Source organism: Ovis aries, chromosome 4 (genome assembly GCF_016772045.2).
Source record: "Ovis aries strain OAR_USU_Benz2616 breed Rambouillet chromosome 4, ARS-UI_Ramb_v3.0, whole genome shotgun sequence".
In the NCBI taxonomy this organism is placed as follows: Eukaryota; Metazoa; Chordata; class Mammalia; order Artiodactyla; family Bovidae; genus Ovis; species Ovis aries.
The window spans coordinates 63,531,654-63,557,680 of NC_056057.1; the positions used below are offsets into that span (position 1 = coordinate 63,531,654).

The 26,027-nt window shown below is 37.3% G+C and overlaps 1 protein-coding gene across 2 annotated transcripts in view; it reads left to right on the plus strand.

Moving 5' to 3' along the window:
• DPY19L2 (dpy-19 like 2) overlaps positions 1 to 24,257 on the plus strand; it is a 97,341-nt gene extending 73,084 nt beyond the window's left edge. Inside the window, exons 17-22 of one of the 2 annotated variants that reach the window (XM_004007903.6) lie at positions 254 to 278; positions 11,104 to 11,223; positions 12,143 to 12,317; positions 18,977 to 19,076; positions 20,387 to 20,512; positions 22,230 to 24,257. In XM_004007903.6, the coding sequence (XP_004007952.2) occupies positions 254 to 278; positions 11,104 to 11,223; positions 12,143 to 12,317; positions 18,977 to 19,076; positions 20,387 to 20,512; positions 22,230 to 22,380 (697 nt within the window). In that variant the 3' untranslated portion in view covers positions 22,381 to 24,257. The remainder of the gene's footprint in view (positions 1 to 253; positions 279 to 11,103; positions 11,224 to 12,142; positions 12,318 to 18,976; positions 19,077 to 20,386; positions 20,513 to 22,229) is intronic. The other variant, XM_060415029.1, reaches the window with a different exon arrangement.
• Positions 24,258 to 26,027: the final 1,770 nt, after the last annotated feature.

The window sequence follows — 26,027 nt, forward strand, 5'->3', positions numbered from 1 at the left end:
TTAACCAAAGAAGAGCATTTTGATACACTTTAAATAGAATGACTATAAATCATGCCTTTTAAATTTCCACTATATTTAGTAATTTTTATCTAATTTAGTAATTTTTTGGTAGAACTTAGTAATTTTTATCCAACAGCTTTATTTATATATTAATTTATTTAAAATATAAGAACAAATAAGTAGAGGTTCATTCTGATATAATCATAGTATAATGAACAGTCAGTTAACAGAGAATATTTTTCTTTTATTCCAGAAAACAGCTCCTTGAACATGGTGAGGTAAAGCTTTCATTTTAATCTCTGCTAGATTTGTCTATTATATTTAAGTTCTAGGATATTCACAAAGGTATAACCTTGCTGCAGGTACACCATCAGCAGTGCTAAAGTGATTCAATACTGGCAGTAGATTTCTGCTGATTCTTCCCGCTTTTTAAGCTGCTCTCAATTTTGAAGAGTGATAAGGACTTGACAACCAGAAAGCTGATTTATGACCACTGAGTATAATTAAATTAAATTACCTTCATTCATTCATTCATTCAACAATAATAAACATTAATTTCTAGCCTGCTGAGCCAATCAGCTATGGGCCATCAGCAGGGTAGGTACTGTGACTGGTGACTTTGCCACACACAGACCTGATGGTCAATCAGTTATAATCTTAGCAGTGTTATAGGATACAACAGATGGTATAGCAGTGTTCCTGCTCTCAGGTACATCTAATATTCCAGTGGAGAACAAAACAGGATAGTCTTTTCTTATGGTGCTAAATTGTTTTGCAATAAGAGATAAAATAGCATGGGCTAGAAATATAATTTCCTAAGTAATAGAACTTTGAGTCTTAAGGGACAGGTCAAATTTACATGAAAGGACAACTGATCGTGAACTTAATAGAAATAGCTTATGATGATAAACAATATGTTTTGAATAGTTACTATGTGCCATGTACTGTGCTGTTTGAGTCTCGTATTATTATTCCCACTTTGCAAATAAGAAAATCATGTTAATTAAATGATATTAGCTGTTAAAGATAAATTATAACATCAAAATTACTTAACTCAGTGGAGGTTTAATTCTTTGCTCATATAAAGTTAAAACCAGAGTTTTGGATTAGCAGGTGGTTCTCCAACAAGCAGTGTTTCAGGGACCCAGATTTCTTCCACCTATGGTTCTGCCATCTTTAACTTGTGGTTTTCAGGCTTGATTTGTACAAGCCAGCAAAGAAAAAAGAACACTGCACACTGGAGGCTTTGTAAAAGCTATCCCTGGAAAATAGACAAATATTGCTTCCTGCTCACAGCCAGAACTCAGACATAGGGCCACACCTGACTGCCAGTGAAGCTGGGAAGTGGAATCTTGCTGTTTCTAGGAATAAGAGCAAAGAGTCTCTGCCAAGAACTGGAGACCTGGAGAAATGAAATAGTCCACCTAAGGTCTCACAGCAAATTTGCAGTAAATCTTGAGTTTATCCACTACCAATCCATTTCCAGTGCTCTCAGAGGAGTAGTCAGCACTTTACTGCTTCCTATGTGCCAGGTATTTTGGTTGGGGAAGGGGTAGTTATTTACATACTTTAATACTTTCATTCTCACAACAACCCACTGATGTAAATACTACTTTTTATTTCACATATTAAAAAAAAAATTTGGCAAAGAGGTGGTCAGTAATTTGCCTAAAGTCAGAAAGCTAGAGTGACCTGAGCTTTGTAGAGCCAAGTACTATGAATCCAGGCAGTATAGCAACAAAATCTATCTGTTTGTCACTCACTCTGCAACCACCTAATTCCATAAGTATTCTTTAAGTTTCTGCCTCCCCTTTTCACATTAGTTTGCTACCTTCTCATTGTCATTCATTTCTCCATTTATACTTATTTTGCCCACTTTTATCTTTTGTGTTAATTCTGTATATTTATCCATTTAATCTTTTTTATGTGCCTACTATACACCAAGTTTTTACTTCTATGGAAATGAAGGAGTATAGTAGAAGGAAAAAATGAGAACATGCAAGGACATGTGCAGTGACAAAGGGAGATATAGAAGTAGTACAGAAGAAGTGATTAAATCTGTGTGGAGGGGATGTGGTAGTTGGAGAAAGGTCTTTAAAATGTATAGAGAGGAATAGCTAGCTAAAGACAAAGGATGCACGCGTGCAAGGAAGACAGAAAGTGAAAGAAAGTGAAAAGTGAAGTTGCTCAGTCGTGTCCGACCCTGCGACCCCATGGACTGTAGCCTACCAGGCTTCTCCGTCATGGGATTCTCCAGGCAAGAGTACTGGAGTGGGTGCCACTGCCTTCTCCAAGGGAATCTTCCTGACCCAGGGGTCAAACCCAGGTCTCCCGCATTGGAGGCAGATGCTTTAACCTCTGAGCCACCAGGGAAGATCTAGGAAGACAGAAGGTAATGAATTTATCTGGTTTAGCTCAGTTCAGTCACTCCGTTGTGTCCAACTCTTTGTGACTCCATGGACTGCAGCAGGCCAGCCTTCCCTGTCCATCACCAACTCCCAGAGCTTGCTCAAACTCATGTCCATTGAGTCAGCGATGTCATGCAACCATCCCATCATCTGTTGTTCCCTTCTCCTGCCTTCAATCTTTCCCAGGGCCTTTTCCAATGAGTTGGTTCTTCACATCAGGTGGCAAAAGTATTGAAGCTTCAGTTTCAGCATCAGTCCTTCCAATGAATATTCAGGACTGATTTCCTTTAGGATTGACTGGTTTGATCTCCTGGACGACTCTCAAGGGTCTTCTCCAACATCACAGTTCAAAAATATCAGTTCTTTGGCACTCCGCTTTCTGTATGGTCCAGCTCTCACATCCATACATAACTACTGGAAAAACCATAGCTTTGACTAGACAGACCTTTGTTGGCAAAGTAATGTCTCTGCTTTTTAATATGCTGTCTATGTTTGTCATAGCTTTTCTTCCAAGGAGCAAATGTCCTTTAATTTCATGGCTGCAGTCACCATCTGCAGTGATTTTAGAGCCCAAGAAAATAAAGTCTCTCTTTGTTTTCATTTTTTTCCCCATCTAGTTGCCATGAAGTGATGGGACCGGATGCCATGATCTTAGTTTTCTGAATGTCGAGTTTTAAACCAACTTTTTCACTCTCCTCTTTCACTTTCATCAAGAAGCTCTTTAGTTCTCTTCGCTTTCTGCCATAAGGGTAGTGTCATCTGCATATCTGTGGTTATTGATATTTCTCCCTGCAGTCTTGATTCCAGCTTGTGCTTCATCCAGTGTGGCATTTTGCATGATGTACTCTGCATATAAGTTAAATAAGTAGGATGACAATATACAACCTCAATGTACTTCTTTCCCAATTTGGAACCAGTCTGTTGTTCCATGTCCTGTTCTAACTGTTGCTTCTTGACTTGCATGCAGGTATCTCAGGAGGCAGGTTAGGTGGTCTGGTATTGCCATCTCTTTCAGAATTTTCCAGTTTATTGTGATCCACGCAGTCAAAGGCTTTGGCATAGTCAATAAAGCCGAAATAGATGTTTTTCTGGACTTCTGCTTTTTCAGTGATCCAGCAGATATTGGCAATTTGATCTCTTGTTCCTCTGCCTTTTGTAAATCCAGCTTGAACATCTGAAAGTTCTTATTCACATACTGTTAAGTCCTACCTTGGAGAATTTTGAGTATTACTTTGCTAGTGTGTGAGATGAATGCAATTGTACGGTAGTTTGAACATTCGTTGGCATTGCCTTTCTGTGGCTACTGCTGAGTTTTCCAAATTTATCCATAGATATAAGGCAAATCAGTGTTGTTGATGGATAAAAAAGACAAGGAGGTGGGAAAAGTAAGCATCTTTAGACTGTGGGAACTTTGTATGTAAAGAAGCTGGACGTTATTAGGACCTTACTGTAAAGTTGGAGATGGTATGGTCAGATCTGAGTTTTAAATATTTTAGTCTATTGGCACTAAAGATTATATATATATTTTTGAAAGGGAATTAGAAATCAAGCTGACCAAAAAGAGGACAGTGATAGAAAATCTCTAATTTTTTTAAACTAAAGTGGATATTTTAAACTCCTAATACATAAACAGATTAGAGATTTAAATTTCTAAAAACAGTAGATCTTATAGAAGGAGATGATAGCTTTCCGGGCAGTACCCAATGTGAAGTCTTGTGTCTTCTTGGCACCTAATCCTACTCCCACTTGTGACTCACACTTGATAAATCTCTTTGGTTTGGGATGGAACTGTTTTCACCTTGACTTCCCTTGTGGCTCAAACGTTAAAGCGTCTGCCTACAATGTGGGAGACCCGGGTTCGATTCCTGGGTGGGGAAGATCCCCTGGAGAAGGAAATGGCAACCCACTCCAATATTCTTGCCTGGAAAATCCAATGGATGGAAGAGCCTGGTTGGCTACTGTCCATGGGGTCACAAAGAGTTGGACACGACTGAGCGACTGCACTTCACCTTAGGAATGACAGGGTGTGAGAGGCAGAAACGTTGACAAACTCTGAATGTGATATAACAAAAGGTTGTACATTCCAGCTTGTTTCAAAATTAGGTGAGAATTCCTTAGGATAATTTTTTCACCAGGGAGTAAGTTCCAAGTTCCTTGCTTTGTGCCAACCCTCTGAATTAGGGACAGTCTACAAATCTCAGCTCACTAAATGAACCCCTGGGTTACCTCCTGACTGTCGTGATGTTACTAAAGTTTGTTAGATCAATGGAGTCTTGTGATTTTTCACTCATAATTTAATGTACTTGTGTTTTATTTATTGCATCATATTAGTTACTTTTAGCCAACTGTTCTATGTTACAAGCTTAGAAATTAGTGAAGGAATACTAATTCACAGGAAAGAAATAGTAATTCACAGGAAAGAAAAAGAAAGAGATTTAGAAACCATGTTTAGTTCCAGAATATCATAATACTGTGAAGAACTTGTGAAAAGATAGGCTAGGGAGAGATAACATTTAGAAGAATTAACTCCTGAGTATTCTTTTGACCTACTCATACCTCATTGTGAGCATGACAGTCAGTATTGCATCAGCCTTCATTTTTGTCTAGTCCCTAGTTTATTATATTATGTGATTACTTTATATTAGATCCTTTATATTTAAGTCCATTTTATTTTGTGTTTTATATTATAAACAAAGTTTTTCTGTTATTGCCAAAGGGCTTTATATGACATACAGCTGAAGGCATATGTCATAACATACAACTTATTCGGAGCTATTCCATTGAAAAAGTGAAGTGATACAGAATTTGGGGGAGGAATTACTTCTTTTGAGAAACTGGTATTGAGTAATATATTTTGGGAATCCGTACACTTCTGTATTCACAGATTAATAGAACTAGTAGGCTCCAGTCCATGGGGTCACTAAGTTGGGCACGACTGAGCGACTTCACTTTAGCGTTCCACTTTCCTGCATTGGAGAAGGAAATGGCAACCCACTTCAGTGTTCTTGCCTGGAGAATCCCAGGGACGGGGGAGCCTGGTGGGCTGCCATCTCTGGGGTTGCGCAGTCAGACACGACTGAAGCAACTTAGCAGCAGCAGCAGCATTGTTGAATAGTTTGTTGTTTGGATAGAAAGCATAAGTTAATAGTGTAAAATTATTATTACAGTTTTTAGATAATTGAGAACTGAGATGCACCAATAGGTGTGGAAGTTACAGGAAAACAGTAGTTCAGTTTTAGAAAAGATTTTCTCACATATATACAGCATCTATCTTTGTAATAGGTGTATTCCTATTCTGGAAATGGTGAATATTCTGTTCATAGATTTATAGAAGTGATCCCTGTTTTGGGTAGTTGATTAAAGTAGATGGCTCACATAATCTACCAATCTGTGATTTAGTGGCCCTCCAAAAAGGACCTATTTGGGTGTGAAATGTGTAGGTTTCTTTTCTTTCTCCAAAGCATGATTCAGATTTTGTCCAAGGGTGAGTCTGACTAAAGGAAAATGAAGGGTTGGTTTTGAAATACATTTTCCACATTCCAAACTTGGGTTCAAGAATTATTTTTAAAAATTAAAGATGGCAGGTTTTAAACATCATAAAAAAAAAAAAGCTTTAGGTACAATTTTTGCCATTCTGTTTTGTTTTTATTTTATTTTTATTTTAATTGAAGGCTAATTACAATATCGTGGTGTTTTTTGCCATACATTCACATGAATCAGCCATGGGTGTACATGTGTTCCCCATCCTGACCCTCCCACCCACCTCCCTCCCCTTCCCATCCCTCAGGGTCATCCCAGAGCACCAGCCCTGAGCACCCTGCCTCATGCATCAAACCTGGACTGGCGATCTGTTTCACATATGACATGTTTCAGTGCTATTATCTCAAATCATCCCACTCTTGCCTTTTCCCACAGAGTCCAACAATCTGTTCTTTATACCTGTGTCTCTTTTGCTGTCTCACATATAGGGTTATAGTTACCATCTTTCTAAAATTCCATATATATGCATTAATGTACTACATTGGTGTTTTTCTTTCTGCCTTACTTCACTCTCTATAATAGGCTCCAGTTTCATCCACCTCATTAGAACTGACTCAAATGCTGAATAATATTTTATTATTGTTAATGATATTACTGTTTAATCATTAATATTAAATATTGTTATGTAAATGATATTTTTAATAGCTGAGTAATATTCAATTGTGTATACGTACCACAGCTTTATTATCCATTCATCTGCCGATGGACATCTCAGTTCAGTTCAGTTGCTCAGTTGTGTCCAACTCTGTTATTCCATGAACAACAGCACGCCAGGCCTCCCTGTCTATCACCAACTGCCGGAGTTTGCCCAAACCTATGTCCATTGAGTTAGTAATGCCATACAACCATCTCATCCTCTGTCGTCCCCTTCTCCTCCTGCCCTCAATCTTTCCCAGCATCAGGGACTTTTCAGATGAGTCAGCTCTTCGTATCAGGTGGGCAAAGTATTAGAGTTTCAGCATCAACATCAGTCCTTCCAATGATCACCCAGGACTGATCTCCTTTAGGATGGACTGGTTGGATCTCCTTGCAGTCTAAGGGACTCTCAAGAGTCTTCTGCAACACCACAGTTCAAAACCATCAATTCTTCAGCACTCAGCTTCCTTTATAGTCCAAATCTCACATCCATGCATGACTACTGGGAAACCATAGCCTTGACTAGACGGACCTTTGTTGATAAAGTAATGTCTCTGCTTTTAATCTGCTTCTAGGTTGGTCATAACTTTCCTTCCAAGGAGTAAGCGTCTTTTAATTTCATGGCTGCAATCACCATCTGCAGTGATTTTAGAGCGCAGAAAAATAAAGTCTGACACTGTTTCCACTGTTTCCCCATCTATTTGCCATGAAGTGATGGGACCAGATGCCATGATCTTCGTTTTCTGAATGTTGAGCTTTAAGCCAACTTTTTCACCTCCTCTTTCACTTTCATCATGAGGCCCTTTTGTTCTTCTTCACTTTCTGCCATAAGGGTGGTGTCATCTACATGTCTGAAGTTATTAACATTTCTCCCAGCAATCTTGATTCCAGCTTGTGTTTCTTCCAGTCCAGCATTTCTCATGATGTATTCTGCATAGAAGTTAAAGAAGCAGGGTGACAATATACAGCCTTGACGTACTCCTTTTCCTATTTGGAACCAATCTGTTGTTCCGTGTCTGTTGTTCCATGTCCAGTTCTAACTGTTGCTTCCTGACCTGCACACAGATTTCTCAAGAGGCAGGTCAGGTGGTCTGGTATTCCCATCTCCTTCAGGATTTTCCACAGTTTATTGTGATCCACACAGTCAAAGGTTTTGGCATAGTCAATAAAGAAGAAATAGATGTTTTCCTGAAACTCTCTTGCTTTTTCGAAGGTCCAGCGGATGTTGGCAATTTGATCTCTGGTTCCTCTACCTTTTCTAAAACGAGCTTGAACATCTGGAATTTCACGGTGCACATATTGCCGAAGCCTGGCTTGGAGAATTTTGAACATTACCTTACTAGCATGTGAGATGAGTGCAATTGTGCAGTAGTTTGAGCATTCTTTGGCATTGCCTTTCTTCGGGATTGGAATGAAAACTGACCTTTCCATTCCTGTGGCCACTGCTGAGTTTTCCAAATTTGCTGACATATTGAGTGCAGCACTTTTACAACATCATCTTTTAGGATTTCAAATAGCTCAACTGGAATTCCACCACCTCCACTAGCTTTGTTTGTAGTGATGCTTCCTAAGGCCCACTTGACTTCACATTCCAGGATGTCTGGCTCTGAGTGAGTGTGAGTGATCACACCATCGTGATTATCTGGGTCGTGAAGATCTTTTTTGTACAGTTCTTCTGTGTATTCTTGCCACTTCTTAATATCTTCTGTTTCTGTTAGGTCCATACCATTTCTGTCCTTTATTGAGCCCATCTTTGCATGAAATGTTCCCTTGGTATCTCTAATTTTCTTGAAGAGATCTCCAGTCTTTCCCATTCTATTGTTTTCCTCTATTTCTTTGCCTTGATCACTGAGGAAGGCTTTCTCATCTCTCCTTGCTATTCTTTGGAACTCTGCATTCAAATGGGTATATCTTTCCTTTTCTCCTTTGCTTTTCACTTCTCTTCTTTTCACAGCTGTTTGTAAGGCCTCCTCAGACAGCCATTTTGCTTTTTGCGTTTCTTTTTCTTAGAGATGGTCTTGATTCCTATTTCCTGTACAATGTCACAAACCTCCATCCATGGACATCTAGCTTGCTTCCATGTCCTGACTATTGTAAGCAGTTCTACGATGAACATTGGGACATTGGGGTACACGTATCTCTTTCAATTCTGGTTTCCTCAGTGTGTATGCCCAGCAGTGGGATTGCTGGGTCATATGCCATTCCGTTTTAAATATCAATTACATGTTTATGATTGTAAGAATAGCACTTGTTTTTAAAATTTGAAAAACCAGAAAAATTACCAATCAGGAATAATCTCTGTAGACTTTTTAGGTATACTCTCTTATAGTCTTTCCCCCTGTGCATATATATTATATACACACATAAATGGTTTTCATAGAATTAATATTATTTTGTAAATATAGAATTTTATATTCTGAAAACTTTGGTTCAGTTGCTAAGTCGTGTCAGACTCTGCAACCCCGTGGACTGCAGTACGCCCGACTTCCTTATCCTTCACCATCTCCCAGAGCTTGCTCAAACTCATGTCCATCGAGTTGGTGATGCCATCCAACCATCTCATCCTCTGTCATCCTCTTGTCCTCCTGCCTTCAGTCTTTCCTAGTATTTGGGTCTTTCCCAGTGAGTCAGTTCTTCGCGCCAGGTGGCCAAAGTTATTGAAGCTTCAGTATCAGTCCTTCCAAAGAATATTCAGGATTGATTTCCTTTAGGATTGACTGGTTTGATCGCCTTCCTGTCCAAGGGACTCTCAAGCATCTTTTTCAGCACCACAGTTGAAAAGCATCAATTCTTCAGCATTCGGCCTTCGTGATGGTCCAACTGTCATTCTGTACACAATTACTGGAAAACCCGTAGCTTTGACTATATAGACCTTTGCTGGCAAAGTGATGGAGATGCTTTTTAATATGCTGTCTAGGTTTGCCATGGCTTTTTTTGCAAGGAGCAAGCGTCTTTTAATTTCATGGCTGCAGTCACCATCTGCAGTGATTTTGGAGCCCCCCCAAAATAAAGTCTGTCGCTGTTTCCATTTTTTTCCCCATATATTTGCTATGAAGTGATGAGACCAGATGTCATGATCTTTGTTTTTGAAAACTGTTCCACACCATTAAATAGTCTTCCAATATATTAATGTCTATATAACATGTGATAATGGAGCTTCTCTGGTAGCTCAGATGGTAAAGAATCCGCCTAAAATGCAGGAAATGCAGGAGACCTGGGTTTGATTACTGCATTGGGAAGATACCCTGGAGAAGGGGATGGAAACCCACTCCAGTATTCTTGCCTGGAGAATCCCATGGACAGAGGAGCCTGGGGGGCTACAGTACATGGGGTTGTAAAGAATTAGACACAGCTGAGGAACTAACACTTTACTTTTCACATGTGAAAATGCAGTAATTTACTTAGTCTTCTATATTGTTCATTTAGTTTGTTTCTATTTCTGGTGTGAAAAACTCACTTAAGTTACCATCTTTGTAGAAGTATTTTTATGTTTTGATTATTCCCTTTAATACCTAGAGTCAAAATTTAGGTTGGTTTGGTTCTAGGGTCTTGGCTAGACCCTAGCCAAGGTTGGCTCTTTTCTAGGATCTTGATAAATATTGCTAAATTACAAAAATATGCCAGTTATTACAGTGTGTGGTTTCATGGCATCCTCTCTAATACTCAATATTAATTTAATATTTGTCAGTTTTATAGATGAAAATATTATTTTTACTATTTACCTTGTTTTAATACTAGTAGTTTAGAACATGATTTTTAGTTACTTTTACTCATATTAATTCTTTGTCCATTTATGTACTGAGAAGTTTGTTGATATTTTATGAATATGTCTGTTAGAAAAGTTTTGTTTGAAAACTTAGTGCAACTCCATCTTAATCAAAATGGGGTGTCCTACTGATTAGTACAAATATTTATACAATCCCACTACTTCTAAAATAATCTAGATTGTGTTATGATTTTTGTTGCTGACTGAATATCACAAATTTTTGAAGCATCCCATATTTTTAAGTCTCTGTGACTCCCTTTTTCACCTGGTGTAGGTCCTTGCTCAAATACCACCTTTTTGAGGAGTTCCACTCTGATGATCCTAAGTACACTTGCACCTTCTGCTTGTGACCTCACACCACAGCCTGCATTTCAGTCTCCTTTTCAGCTCTCCTTCCTTTTCCATCATACTTACCACTTTCTCAAAGACTGTTTAATAGGCTTTGTTATTTGATATGTCCATTTATTTTCTGTCTCTCCTTACTAAATGTACTAAAATGTGAGTCTCATGAGGACAGGAATTGCTCAGTGTCGTTTTAGCACCCGACTATATCCAAAGCACTCAGAACAGTACCTGGCATATAGCAGGCATTTGATAAATCTTTGTTGAATAAATGAATGAATATTAATAGATGCATTACTGAGTTAAAAGATCCTTGTCCTAGTGAATAACAATAGTTTTAATATACTTTATTGTACATATACTAATTTTAAAATATGAAGTGAATATTAATTTTGTTTTGTGTTTTTATAGATAATTTTTCACACATTGCAGTTGTTTGCATTTACTCCCCTTGCCATTTTAATTATGAGGCTGAAGCTCTTTTTGACACCTCACATGTGTGTTATGGCTTCCCTGATATGTTCTCGGCGGGTAAGGTATTCATTCTTTCATAACTGCTCTGTAACACTATAGCAACTGTAATGTAGTTACTCATGGTTTTGCTCACTAATCTAAAACATAAAGGCACTTGGTGTTTGTTTAGCTTAAGTGATTTAAAGTACTAGTTTGTAATTCATTGTAGCATAAGAAAAGCAAATTCAAGTAGCCTTGAAATTTATTCCTAGACTTTAGCTGATAATTCTGTGACTTTCCCCTCTATTAGTATTCTCACTAATATAATTTCTGAAATTTAGGTCAGTGTAATAGCTTCATGGCCCACCAAAACTATCCTCGAGCACTCTTGTAATACTAGAGAAGATGCAGTGCAATTGCTCTAGTATTGTCTGTTGGGCTTGGATAATCGGTGGAAAAGTTGTCAGTTTCTAGGGTTCTGTTACTGTAGTTCATATGCAAGACAGCTAGATAAAGTAGCTAGAATTTTGGGACCAAGTTACTTCTAGAGACCCCTTACTTGGTTTTGATTATAAATGTTTTGCCTTAGAATATCATAATACTTAAATTCCTGAGAGGATAAAAATTTTCAGTACTAATGATGTTTTCCTAGATATTCAAGATGTCCATAAAAGACATCCAGATATTACAGGATTTAGTTTGAGGATATGTCAGAATTATGATTTGTTAACCTTAACTCCTGGTTGTAAATCTGTACTGGAAGGATCAGGTATTTCTTCTTTAATTTTTTCAAGAGAACAGTAAGCTCCATTTTTAACTGGATCATATAATTCTAAAATATTTGCTGGTTTTAAACAATAGATAATTATTATATTTTGTATATTATTAGTATCAAATGGTAATCCATCTTGGTTTAGGTAGAAAGGTGAGAATATATTATTGACCCAATAGCACTGTTCATATAAGAATTATAAATAAATGGTTTCTTTCATTTCAGCTCTTTGGCTGGCTTTTTTTCAGAGTTCGTTTTATGCCTCTTATCCTCAGTCTTGTATCAATAATGTCAATACAAGGTTATGCAAACCTCCATAATCAATGGAGCATAATAGGAGAATTTAATAATTTGCCCCAGGAAGAACTGATACAGTGGATCAAATACAATACCAGGCCAGGTATGTAGCTGTTTTGATTATATGTATAGCTAGCACACACACATACACTTATACACGTTATAGGTTGTTATACATTTGTATATATTGTATAGTTGTCATTTCATATATATATGTGGGTATATATACAGTTTAAAAAAACACATGCATTCATACCTTCACGCATTTTCAGTGTGTCAATTGCAGTGTTCACCAAATCAAATTTCCAAAAGGAAATTTTGTGTCCTTTTTAAACCCCTCCTGGATATCTGTCAAAAAGAATTTTAATTGATATCTAGAGTTAATAATTGTTCACAAGTTATATGCTATAACTCTGAGATTATTATTGTATTTTAATCATAGCAGTGACACGTCAAAGTAAAAAACCTTTAATGACAAACTTTTGCACTGTGTGACAGGCCACTGGAGAAACCAGTTTTGACTGTGGGGAGGTTAGCAATACCCTTCCCATGACTTCCACCAGTGCATACCCTCTGCTTCATGTCTATAAAACCAATCTCATATAGAAGGGTTAAAATCTTGGACGTTCGGGTTTTTTCACTAACTCATCTCAAAAAGATGATTATACATGCTATTTAAAAAAGTTTAAAATATTCTTCTAGTTTTTCTTCTCTTACAGTCTTTATCTAAGACTGCCTCAAGCAGATTGATATTTACTTCATTTTTAAATACCTTTCCAGAGAATGAATATATTCTGTGCTATTTTCTGCAACTACTCTATAGTCCTGTCTGAGACAGTTTTTTTCAGGCTTAATTTCTTCCCTATGATTTAAGTTTATCCTGTGACTCTTTGAGCCACTTTTCTCCTATCTCTTATTTGGTAGTCACCATTTTACTAATTAGCTATCATTAAGGTAAACTTCTTTGAGAAACCTATATGCAGGTCAGGAAGCAACAGTTAGAACTGAACATGGAACAACAGACTGGTTCCAAACAGGAAAAGGACTACATCAAGGCTGTATATTGTCACCCTGCATATTTAACTTCTATGCAGAGTACATCATGAGAAACACTAGGCTGGAAGAAGCACAAGCTGGAATCAAGATTGCCAGGAAAAATATCAATAACCTCAGATATGCAGATGACACCACCCTTATGGCAGAAAGTGAAGAGGAACTAAAAAGCCTCATGATGAAAGTGAAAGAGGAGAGTGAAAAAGTTGGCTTAAAGCTCAACATTCAGAAAATGAAGATTATGGCATCTGGTCCCATCACTATATGGGAAACAGATGGGGAAACAGTGGAAACTTTATTTGGGGAGCTTCAAAATCACTGCAGATGGTGATTGCAGCCATGAAATTAAAAGACGCTTACTCCTTGGAAGAAAAGTTATGACCGACCTAGATAGTATATTCAAATCAGAGACATTAGTTTGCCAACAAAGGTCTGTCTAGTCAAGGCTATGGTTTTTCCAGTGGTCATGTATGGATGTGAGAGCTGGACTGTGAAGAAAGCTGATCGCCGAAGAATTGATGCTTTTGAACTGTGGTGTTGGAGAAGACTCTTGAGAGTCCCTTGGACTGCAAGGAGGTCCAACCAGTCCATTCTGAAGGAGATCAGCCCTGGGTGTTCTAGGATGCTAAAGCTGAAACTCCAGTACTTTGCCCACCTCGTGCAAAGAGTTGACTCATTGGAAAAGACTTTGATGCTGGGAGGGATTGGGGGCAGGAGGAAAAGGGGACAACAGAGGATGAGATGGCTGGAATACATCACCGACTTGATGGACATGAGTTTGAGTGAACTCCGGGAGATGGTGATGGACAGGGAGGCCTGGCGTGCTGCGATTCATGGGGTCACAAAGAGTCGGGCATGACTGAGCCACTGAACTGAACTGAACTGAACTGAAGGTAAACTTATAAACTTCAACTCAAATATTTGGTCTGTGGCTTTCAAAGGATGACAATGACAATGCCTCATCACTTAGACTCTAGGTCTTAGAGCTTCCAGGCTAGTTTAATCAGAATTTTTGAATTAATACTTTATTTTTTCCCTATAAGGTACAAGGTAGTTACTGCCTTTACTCTCTCTCACCCCTCACCACTTACACCTGTTTTTCCAAAGCTTTAAAAGGTATCTGTTCTTTTCATGTTTGCTTGCGTCTTTGTTCCAGTGTTTGTCTTGGGTTCTTGGCAAAGAAAGCCTATGTTTAGCAACTTAACCTTCTAAGAGATTTCCCACAAACTCTTACCTCATTTTTGCCTCTTCTTTGATCCTACCAATTTTTCTCATCTCTGTATTATGAGTTCTCTCATGGTTACCACATGTTTTATTAATAGAAGCTTGAGATTCTATAATTAAGGTGAGACTAGAGCTTACATTCAGGTCCACCATGTAGCTTTGCATAGTTTGTACACAGCACAAAGGTGCTCAGTTGAGAGGACAAGTGGGAACTCTAATCCAGCCTGTGGTCCACTCACAAGTCATATGTTAGTGAGGTTCTGTCAGATCTGAAGGGATCTTTTTTCTAATACATGCAGTAGGCTAATTGGAGATTTAAATATATTATAGAAAAGATCCTGTGGTTTCCCTGTTATGCTCATATTTGATGCTGTACTCCCAAGAGGAAAGAAGCAGCTAAGGAGTATTTCTCCCTCTCCTTCTGTTTCATAGACAGTTTCTTCTCCATGGTTTCAGCTTTTTCTGGACAGGCTTCCCTAGTTTCTTCTGGATGATCCTGGTCCTGAGCTTGGGTCCCTCTAGCCAAGAGTTTCTCAACCTTTGTTGGCAAAGTAATGTCTCTGCTTTTCAATATGCTATCTAGGTTGGTCATAACTTTTCTTCCAAGGAGAAAGCTTCTTTTAATTTCATGGCTGCAGTCACCATCTGCAGTGATTTTGGAGCCCCCCAAAATAAAGTCTGACACTGTTTCCACTGTTTCCCCATCTATTTCCCATGGAGTGATGGGACCAGATGCCATGATCTTCGTTTTCTGAATGTTGAGCTTTAAGCCAACTTTTTCACTCTCCTCTTTTACTTTCATTGAGAGGCTTTTAGTTCCTCTTCACTTTCTGCCATAAGGGTGGTGTCATCTGCATATCTGAGGTTATTGATATTTCTCCCGGCAATCTTGATTCCAGCTTGTGCTTCTTCCAGCCCAGCGTTTCTCATGATATACTCTGCATATAAGTTAAATAAGCAGGGTGACAATATGCAGCCTTGATATACTCCTTTTCCTATTTGGAACCAGTCTGTTGTTCTATGTCCAGTTCTAACTGTTGCTTCCTGACCTGCATATAGGTTTCTCAAGAGGCAGGTCAGGTGGTCTGGTATCCCATCTCTTTCAGAATTTTCCACAGTTGATTGTGATCCACACAGTCAGAGGCTTTGGCATAGTCAATAAAGTCCACAGTATGAAAACGCCATTCAGATATGACCTAAATCAAATCCCTACAATTATACAGTGGATGTGAGAAATGGATTCAAGGGATTAGTTCTGATAGAGTGCCTGAAGCACTGTGGACAGAGTTTCATAACATTGTACAGGAGGTGGTGATGAAAACCATGTCCAAGAAAAAGAAATTCAAAAAAACAAAATGGTCGTCTGAGGAGGCCTTACAAATAGCTGAGAAAAAAAGAGAAGTGAAAGGCAAAGGAAAAAAGGAAAGATACACTCATCTGAATGCAGAGTTCCAAAGAATAGCAAAGAGATAAGAGAGCCTTCCTAAGTCAACAAAGCAAAGAAACAAAGGAAAACAATAGAATGGGAAAGACTAGAGATCTCTTCAAGAAAATTAGATATACCAAGGGAACGTTTCATACAAAGATGGGCTCAATAAAGGACAGAAATGGTATGTACCTAACAGAAGCAGAAGATATTGAGAGGAGGTGGCAAGAATACACAGAACTGTACAAAAAGATCTTAATGACCCAGATAATCACGATGGTATGATCACTTGCCTAGAGCCAGACATCCTGGAATGCAAAGTCAAGTAGGTCTTAGGAAGCATGACTATAAACAAAGCTACTGGAGGTGATGGAGTTCCAGCTGAGCCATTTCAAATCCTAAAAGATGATGCTGTGAAAGTACCGCACTCAATATTCCAGCAAATTTGGAAAACTCAGCAGTGGCCACAGGGCTGGAAAAGGTCAGTTTTCATTCCAGTCCCAAAGAAAGGCACTGCCAAAAATGCTCAAGGTACTGCACAATTGCACTCATCTCACCTGCTAGCAAAGTAATGCCTAAAATTCTCCAGACGAGGCTTCATTAACTGAGAACTTCCAGATGTTCAAGCTGGATTTAGAAAAGACAGAGGAACCAGAAGTGCAAGCTGGAATCAAGATTGCTGGAAGAAATATCAATAACCTCAGATATGCAGATGACACCACCTTTGTGGCAGAAAGCAAAGAGGAACTAACAAGCCTCTTGATGAAGGTGATAGAGGAGAGTGAAAATTTTGGCTTAAAACTCAGTGTTGAAAAAATGAAGATCATGGTATCCAATCATGGCAAATAGATGGGAAACAATGGAAACAGTGACAGACTTTATTTTCTTGGGCTCCAAAATCACTGCAGATGGTGACTGCAGCCATGAAATTAAAAGAAGCTTTCTCCTTGGAAGAAAAGCTATGACAGACCTAGACAACATATTAAAAAGCAGAGACATTACTTTGCAGACAAAGGTCTATCTAGTCAAAGCTATGGTTTTTCCAGTAGTCATGTATGGATGTGAGAGCTGGACCATAAAGAAAGTTGAGTGCCGAAGAACTGATACTTTTGAACTGTAATGTTGGAGAAGACTCTTGAGAGTTGGCCAGGAGATCAAACCAGTCAGTCCTAAAGGAAATCGATCCTGAATATTCATTGGAAGGACTGATGCTGAAGCTGAAGCTTCAATACTTTGGCCACCTGATGTGAAGAACTGACATTGGAAAAGACCCTGATGCTGGCAAAGATTGAGGCAGGAGGAGACGGGGAGGACAGAGGATGAGATGGTTGGATGGCATCACCGACTCAATGGACCTGAGTTTGAGCGAGCTCTGGGAGCTGGTGAAGGACAGGGAAGCTGGTATGCTGCAGTCTGTGGGGTTGCAAAGATTTGGACATGACTGAGGGACTGAAGAGCAACAACAAATTCATTCAAAGTTACATTTAGAATGGTTAATTATATTTGAAAATAAATATTCAGTTGTTTCCAGTAGATCTGAGTAATATGCCTAGTTCTTATTGGTGGTTTTACTTTGCTGATTAAAAGTGATAATGATCCTCATAATTATATAATCATTTATTATATGATTATAATAAGTCATATTTATTTCTTTCCATTTGGTCTTTTTGTCTCTCAAGAAATACAACTAAAACTGAAGCCACACAGTAGATTTTGGTGTATCACTAGTTATAACCAAAAAGCAATGAATTTATACATGTTATTACTCCAGAAAGTACTACTAACACGTAATGAAATAGTTTGATGAAATGTATATATTTATAAAGTCAAGGCTTAGTTATGAATATTTAAAAGTGATCTAAAGGAAGAAAACAATGCCTTCATCTGGCAGGTTCTCAGGATTACAGTTCATAACCCACGAAACTCACTTTAAAACATGTACCATGAGACTTGCCCTTTATAAGTCTTTTAGTTCCTAGAACTTTAGACTATTGGAACAAGATATGAAATTTTACAATTTTTTCCAGTCCTGTCTTTGTAGTGCTATCTGTTAGTATAGCATTTGAACAGAACAGTGTGCTCTAGTGAAATGGCTAAGAGGGTGGGCCCTGATAGTTCCGCGCTATGCTGTCTTGGGCCAATTGCTTTGCTGTCTCTTAGCTTCCTAACCTACAAAACAGGTATAACATAGAACCCACCCCCAAAGCTGTGCAAGTTAAATTGTATAATCACCAAGTGTATGCCACCAAGATAACATTTAACAAAAGTTGGCTATTATTGTGTAGAATATCAGTAAATATTAAGTGAAAAAAAAAAGAATGCTGTCAATGATTATTATTTTAACTGTACTTCATCTTTGGAGAAGGCAATGGCACCCCGCTCCAGTACTCTTGCCTGGACAATCCCCTGGATGGAGGAGCCTCGTGGGCTGCAGTCTGTGGGGTCACGAAGAGTCGGACACGACTGAGCAATTTCCCTTTCATTTTTCACTTTCATGTATTGGAGAAGGAAATGGCAACCCACTCCAGTGTTCTTGCCTGGAGAATCCCAGGGACAGGGGAGGCTGGTGGGCTGCCATCTGTGGGGTCACACAGAGTCGGACACGACTGAAGTGACTTAGCAGTAGCAGTACTTCATCTTTCGTGGGCTTCCCTGGTAGCTCTTCTGGTAAAGGATCTGCCTGCAATGCAGGAGAGCCTGGTTTGATTCCTGGGTTGGGAAGATCCTCTGGAGAAGGGGTAGGCTACCCATTCCAGTATTCCTGAGCTCCCCTGGTGGCTCAGCTGGTGAAGAATCTGCCTGTGATATAGGAGACCTGAGTTCGATTCCTGGGTTGGGAAGATCCCCTGGAGGAGGAAATAACAACCTACTCTGGTATTCTTAAAAATCCCATGGACAGAGGAGCCTGGTAGGCCACAGTCCATGGGGTCAGAAAGAGTTGGACATGACTGAGCAACTAAGCGCAGCACATCTTTCTTAACTGGGTTCAAATATTATAGATGAGTAACTTTTGGTTTTCTTTAAAACATGTTGTTAAGAAATATAATCTTGTTTTCCAGATGCTGTTTTTGCTGGTGCCATGCCTACGATGGCAAGTGTCAAGCTTTCCACTCTTCACCCCATTGTGAATCACCCACATTATGAGGATGCTGACTTGAGGTGGGCAACTGATAGAATACTACAACCAGACACACCAATGACTTCTACTGACTTATAGGAATAGGGAAAATTTTTATATACACACATACACATTCTTTCATTCTCATGTTCATTCTAGAAGTTAAAAAGTAGTAACAATTCAGAAATTACAACATGTACCTGTTAAAGCAACCTTAATAAATTGCTGAAAACTGAAAAAAGCAAAACTGAATTTTGCTCAAAGTAAAATAATAGATCACATTTATGACTAGCCTCTGTGTGTTTCTATGGGTGTGTGTATTCCAGTGACACTCCTAAGTAGTAGTAACAAGAAGGGAATACACTTGGCTCATGGCCATCATTTGCCAACCCCTGTTCTAGATTCCACAGCCCCTCCGCCTGATTTAAGAAACCACTCTTGATCTTACTGGTGGCCAATGATTAGCCTTTTCTTCACAGGTAAAAACAGTTTATGAAGCCCACTATGTTAAATGCTTTTACGAAAATTTGGGTTGCTCTTTTATTAGTTGATTATGGGAACCCTAGTTTCCACTGAAATCTGAAAGTTTTGTTTTCCTTAAGTGACTTTTAAAAATCATTTTAATCACCCAATAATTGGATAATCTTTTCCTTTTAATGTGACTTTGGTTTATTGTTCAAGGTAATATTTTAAATTAAACTTTTATGTTTGGCTTTGAAGATTGGGCATTCTGTATGCTTGAACTCTTAAGAAAAGTCTAATGTATAATTGATCATTTACTTAGGATTTTATAAAAACTCCCATTTAGAACTAAATCATCTGTCTACCATATTTTAGTAAGCATTCCTGTTTCTCAAGCTTCTGTTAGGGTACTTTCTCTACCTGACTACTACTGTAGATGCTCACTGTCTAATTATTCTATTTACTACATTCAGTTTCAACTCATATGTCTTTCAAACCTTCTCTAAATGAAATTATCTACTGAAATCTGTATTTTCACTATATTTAGCCTCTATCTGAGTTTCTTCCAGATTAGTTGATTTCTTAAATTATGCAAAGATACTTTTATATTCTGAGCTATTATACTGCTACCTATCTCTAGACTCTAAACTGGCTTATACACTGATAAACAGCACCTGCAAAATTCAAAGTTCTGTAAGTTTTAGAACATTTAAAATGTAAGTAAAATGTGGAAATTTCTATCCCCAAATAATTCATGCTGTTTGGGGTCATGTATAATCAGGGCTCCATCCAGTAAGCATTGGGGTTTTAATTTGGTAACAAAATTTCTTTAGTCAACTCTATTATCACTTATTTAGAAACTTTTTTTTTAACTTGTTTGAATTTAAAGAGCTCGGACAAAAATAGTTTACTCCGCATATAGTCGAAAATCTGCAAAAGAAGTGAGAGATAAGTTGGTGGAGTTACATGTAAATTACTACATTTTAGAAGAGGCATGGTGTGTTGTGAGAACTAAGTGAGTATGAGCCCTATGCTCTATGATATATGGTATATATTAAAGCAGTGAATGTTTTACTTCATTACAGCAGTCCTGATTCTCTAAAAATTTTTATTTTAAATTAATTCCATTAAGTTGTTATCTTGGTATTTTATTTAAAATTCTTGCATGGAATTATACTATTTAAGCATAATGTAATTTCAGAAATGATAGTGTATTTTGCTATCCTAATTCTTTCATTTTAACATCTGAATGTAGCTTTTTTCCATAATTTTCAAGTTTTTTAAATTTTATTAGATATCTAAAATAGATTTGAATTTATAGCAAAGTGAGATACTAGCATTCTGCTACTATTACATTGGCTTTATAAGACATATAAGAAGTGTCACATAACTCAGAAGGACATAAGAAACTGTTTCTAATTAACAGTTTTAAATTTCTAAATTTTGAATACCTAAAAATACATCAAATTCTGAGATGTGTAATGAATATCTTCAGGCCTTTGTTTAGTCTCCTTGATTTAAAAAATCCTTAGTTGTATTAATCTTAACATTAAGAATTTTCATTTCTCCTATGAATAATTAGGAATTGGCTATATGAGACTTTTGAAGAGCTAATTTTTGAGATTTTAGTAGCTAATCTTTGTATCTAATTTTAAAATTGAATAAATGATGTATAGGAAGAAGTGTATCAGTACTTGCAAATGTGCGTGGGGTCTAAACACTCCAATCAAATGTCAGAGGTTGAGACTGAATACAAAAGCAAAACCCATCTATGTCCTTCCTTACAGGAAGATGCATTTTAAGTACAAATACGTGAAAGAAAGGTTGAAGTAGAAAGGATAGAAATGTTACCACTTGAGTAACCAACCGTGTGTGTAGCATATGCTAAATATGTATTTTCTAGCATATTCTAAAAAGGCAACACTATGGTGTGGAAGGAAGATCAGTACTTACCTAGACTGATGTTTCAGGGAGAGGATTGACTATGAAAGGGGTACAAGGGGACTCGTTGAGGTGATGGAAATTTTCCATGTTATGATTATGATGATGCTCACACACTTATACACATTTACCCATGCTTATGAAAATTTACACATAAACTGGGTGAATTTTATTGTACGTAAATTATACCTCAATATAGACTGATTTTGTCTGACTTCTTCCCTGTAATGATTCCCGTGCAGGGTTATTCTCTAGTGGGAAATATCTCATTCAGTCCACTCAGAAAGGGAAGAGTTGAGGGGAGTAACAGTGGCGCAAGAGCTTATCTTTCCTGCTTTGGACTTTATATGTTATCATGCTAATTTAATTCAAAATTTAAGTTCAAGAATATGAAGTAGGTAATTCATCAGGAATTAGATTAACTATTAACTTTGCTTTAATTTGTCTCATTTTACTGTAAACGGGTATTATATTTGGATAGCAGTACCGTTTAGAACATATATTCATTTATATTTCACTTTGAAGGTGGATTTTTAAATATATGTTTCTGAATTACATTGAGCTCTTATTATTTTATTCAATAATATATTGGTTATTTGGTTAACTAGAATATAAGAATATAGCATAATTTCATTTTATTATTAATATCTCTAAATTTTAAACATGTTTTTTGAAATGTACTAAGATCTTTAATTTATTAAATGTCTCTAAAAATCTGAGATATTTTATAATTATAGTTCTTCTAGATATGAATGCATTTTTAATATATATATGTGTGCTTATTTTTTCAGGCCCGGTTGCAGTATGCTTGAAATTTGGGATGTGGAAGACCCTTCTAACTCAGCTAACCCTCCCTTATGTAGCATCTTGCTAAAGGATGCGAGGCCATACTTCACCACAGTGTTTCAGAATAGTATGTACAGAGTGTTAAAAGTTAATTGAGAAAAGACTGCCCTTTACACTATGGTGCAAAGAGGTGCACAAAAACAATCACTTTAGTTTATTTACATTAATAAAAATCACAAGCTTTAATAAGGACCCTTAAAAACAAGATAACAAAAATGATTTAAACTTTTTCTAATTTCTAAAAGGTAAATTATTTCATTGTTTTCCATTGAATGTCAGCCTTATTAAACTTGTCATATAAATGAGTAAATCATTTCGTATTCCGTAAATAAATGTTCATCTTAAAGTTTTAAAGAAGAAAAATATATGTAAGAGAACAATGAAATTGAATAAATCAAGACTATATAAGTCCTTTTGTATCCAACTAGGCAAATTGCTTCTAATTTCCTCTAGTATTCTAGGATGTACCAACTCAAACTCTTTAAAACACTTAGAAGAGACTAATGCAGTCTCTGAAATGACACTTCCCTAAGATCCTGGTACTGATCACAACCTCTATCTTTGTGAGGAAATTTGTTTGTAACCATGGTGTCTATTAAGGTTGTTTTTGCTTTTAGTAGCCCTCAGGAAAGATCTTTAATAGCTTTTAACAACTTTTTAAAAAAATCATTTTTAAGTTAAGTATTTTTCAAACAGCTTATTTTGCAATGTTTTCAATCTTTTTAAATTTATTTATCCAGCCAGATATTTTCCATTGATCAGTTCTCAATTTAACTTCAGCAGATTATTAATCTGTCTTTTAGAATACAGTGGGGTTTTTTTTTTTCTTTTACTATCCAAGTAAAATTGTTATAGTACACAGCCAAATTTAGGTCATAAGCATAATCAGAAAAGAAAACCCAGTTTTATCAAATAAAATTGAAGAAGCAAAGGCATTTTCATCTTGAAGTCCTGTAGCTCATTGGTCATAGTCATTTTTACCCCAGTCACCATCTTTTTTAATAATATGTTTTAAGTCCTTATTTAGCTTTGGTTTTGGATGAGGACAGTAATGTTTTATAGATGCTCTCTTCCAGTATAAAACCTATCCAACAGTAATGCTTTGAAAAGTGTTAGTTATCTGGAAAATATGGTTGCCAAGTGGAAAGGTACACACTCTCTCTGACTGATAGATGTTGAATATGCCAGATCTGTAGTATTTTAATGTGCATCTGCTTTAATAATCTTGGAATGTTTGTAATTCCCTTGTTTTTGGCCTTCTCTGTGTTTGAGATAGCAAAATGACTTAATTCCATAGATTAGTTCATATTTTATAGTAGGTAGAAAATTACATATACAGGAAAACCAATAAATTATTTTTCAACTTTTATTATAATTGTAAAATATTTTAATACAAGATACAGGACAGCTAAGAGTACAAAATTGTATTTATATTCACATTTCAGATACTTTGTTTTGATCTAAGTATGGGGCAAAGAAGTAAAGGAGATAGAACACCTAACACAAAAATTCAAATATATTTTGGATGATGCTTTCATAGGAACTATTCTAAAGAAGTTGGTAGAATTTTTAAAGAACTTTATCAGTTAATAAAATATGCAGTACAGGTATATTTACATGGGTTTATATATAGGAAATCAAAATTATTTTCAACTTTTATAGTTGTAAAATATTTTAATACAAGAGGCAAAGCCACTAAGAAAGCATTATTTTAGCATTTTCAAATATTTCATTTGGTGTAAATGTGAGATAAAGAAAAGAGCTACAACACCTAAGATTAATGAAATTAAAGTGGCACATTTTGGATAATATTTTCATAAGCAACATTTAAAAGAAATTGCTAGAATGTAGCAACAAAAATGGATGAGTTGGATTAACTAAAACATATTTCATATAAATATAATGTATTAATATGAATTTATGTTATTTCACATGCTATATATGTTTTAAATTAAAAAAGTCCTTGAAGATCCTGGCATGTGTTTTCTGTCTTTCTTCATTCTTTACTAAAACACATTTGGAAATTGAAATCTCTCTGATATGAAAGTAGAAATCATGGTTTCCCGACCATGTTTACATTGATAGTGTTTTTTTAACCATTTTAAAACAATTCTGTGTAGTCTCACACAAAAGGCAATGTACTGTGGAGGAAATAGTGTGGCTTTGTAACCAGGTGGATCTCAGTGTGAATCCTGATAACTTTCATTTACTAGATATATTACCTACCATCCATCGAAAAGATATTTCTTGAACACTTACTGAATGTCAGGCACTGTTCGTAGCTATGTGGCTTGACTCTGAAAACTTCAGTTTCTTAACACAAAAAGGAGACTCATATTACCTACTTGGCAAAGTCATTTTGAGGATTAGTGAGATGATGTGTTACAGCACATACAGGCCCTCGACAATTGTTAGCCCATTTACTCTTTCTCCCTTACCCACCAATAACCAGTTCTATAATACCGTGTTACCTGGTGTGTTGTCTCATTTCAGAATTCCAAATAGTCCTACTTAAAAAAAAATTTTATTCTTTAGTTGGAGGGAAATTGCTTTACAGTATTATGATTGTTTCTGCCATCAGTTCAGTTCAGTCGCTCAGTCGTGTCCGACTCTTTGCAACCCCATGAATCGCAGCATGCCAGGCCTCCCTGTCCATCACCGTCTCCCAGAGTTCACTCAGAGTTGCGTCCATCGAGTCAATGATGCCATCCAACCATCTCATCCTCTGTCATCCCCTTCTCCTCCTGCCCCTAATCCCTCCCATCATCAAAGTCTTCTCCAATGAGTCAACTCTTCACATGAGGTGGCCAAAGTACTGGAGTTTCAGCTTTAGCATCATTCCTTCCAAAAAAATCCCAGGGTTGATCTTCAGAATGGACTGGTTGGATCTCCTTGCAGTCCACGGGACTCTCAAGAGTCTTCTCCAACACCACAGTTCAAAAGCATCAATTCTTTGGCGATCAGCCTTCTTCACAGTCCAACTCTCACATCCATACATGACTACTGGAAAAACCATAGCCTTGACTAGATAGACCTTAGTCAGCAAAGTAATGTTTCTGCTTTTGAATATGCTATCTAGGTTGGTCATAACTTTCCTTCCAAGGAGTAAGCGTCTTTTAATTTCATGGCTGCAATCACCATCTGCAGTGATTTTGGAGCCCCCAAAAATAAAGTCTGACACTGTTTCCACTGTTTCCCGTCTATTTCCCATGGAGTGATGGGACCGGATGCCATGATCTTCGTTTTCTGAATGTTGAGCTTTAAGCCAACTTTTTCACTCTCCTCTTTCACTTTCATCAAGAGGCTTTTTAGTTCCTCTTCACTTTCTGCCATAAGGGTGGTGTCATCTGCATATCTGAGGTTATTGATATTTCTCCCGGCAATCTTGATTCCAGCTTGTGTTTCTTCCAGTCCATCGTTTCTCGTGATGTACTCTGCATAGAAGTTAAATAAGCAGGGTGACGATATACAGCCTTGACGTACTCCTTTTCCTATTTGGAACCAGTCTGTTGTTCCATGTCCAGTTCTAACTGTTGCTTCCTGACCTGCATACAGATTTCTCAAGAGGCAGGTTAGGTGGTCTGGTATTCCCATCTCTTTCAGAATTTTCCACAGCTTAATGTGCCATACAACAATGCAAATCAGCCATAATTAAACATATATCACCTCCCTCTTGAGCCTCCTTCCCGAGCCTTCCTCCCATCCCCAACTCCCACCCCTCTAGGTCATTACAGAGTGCCTGG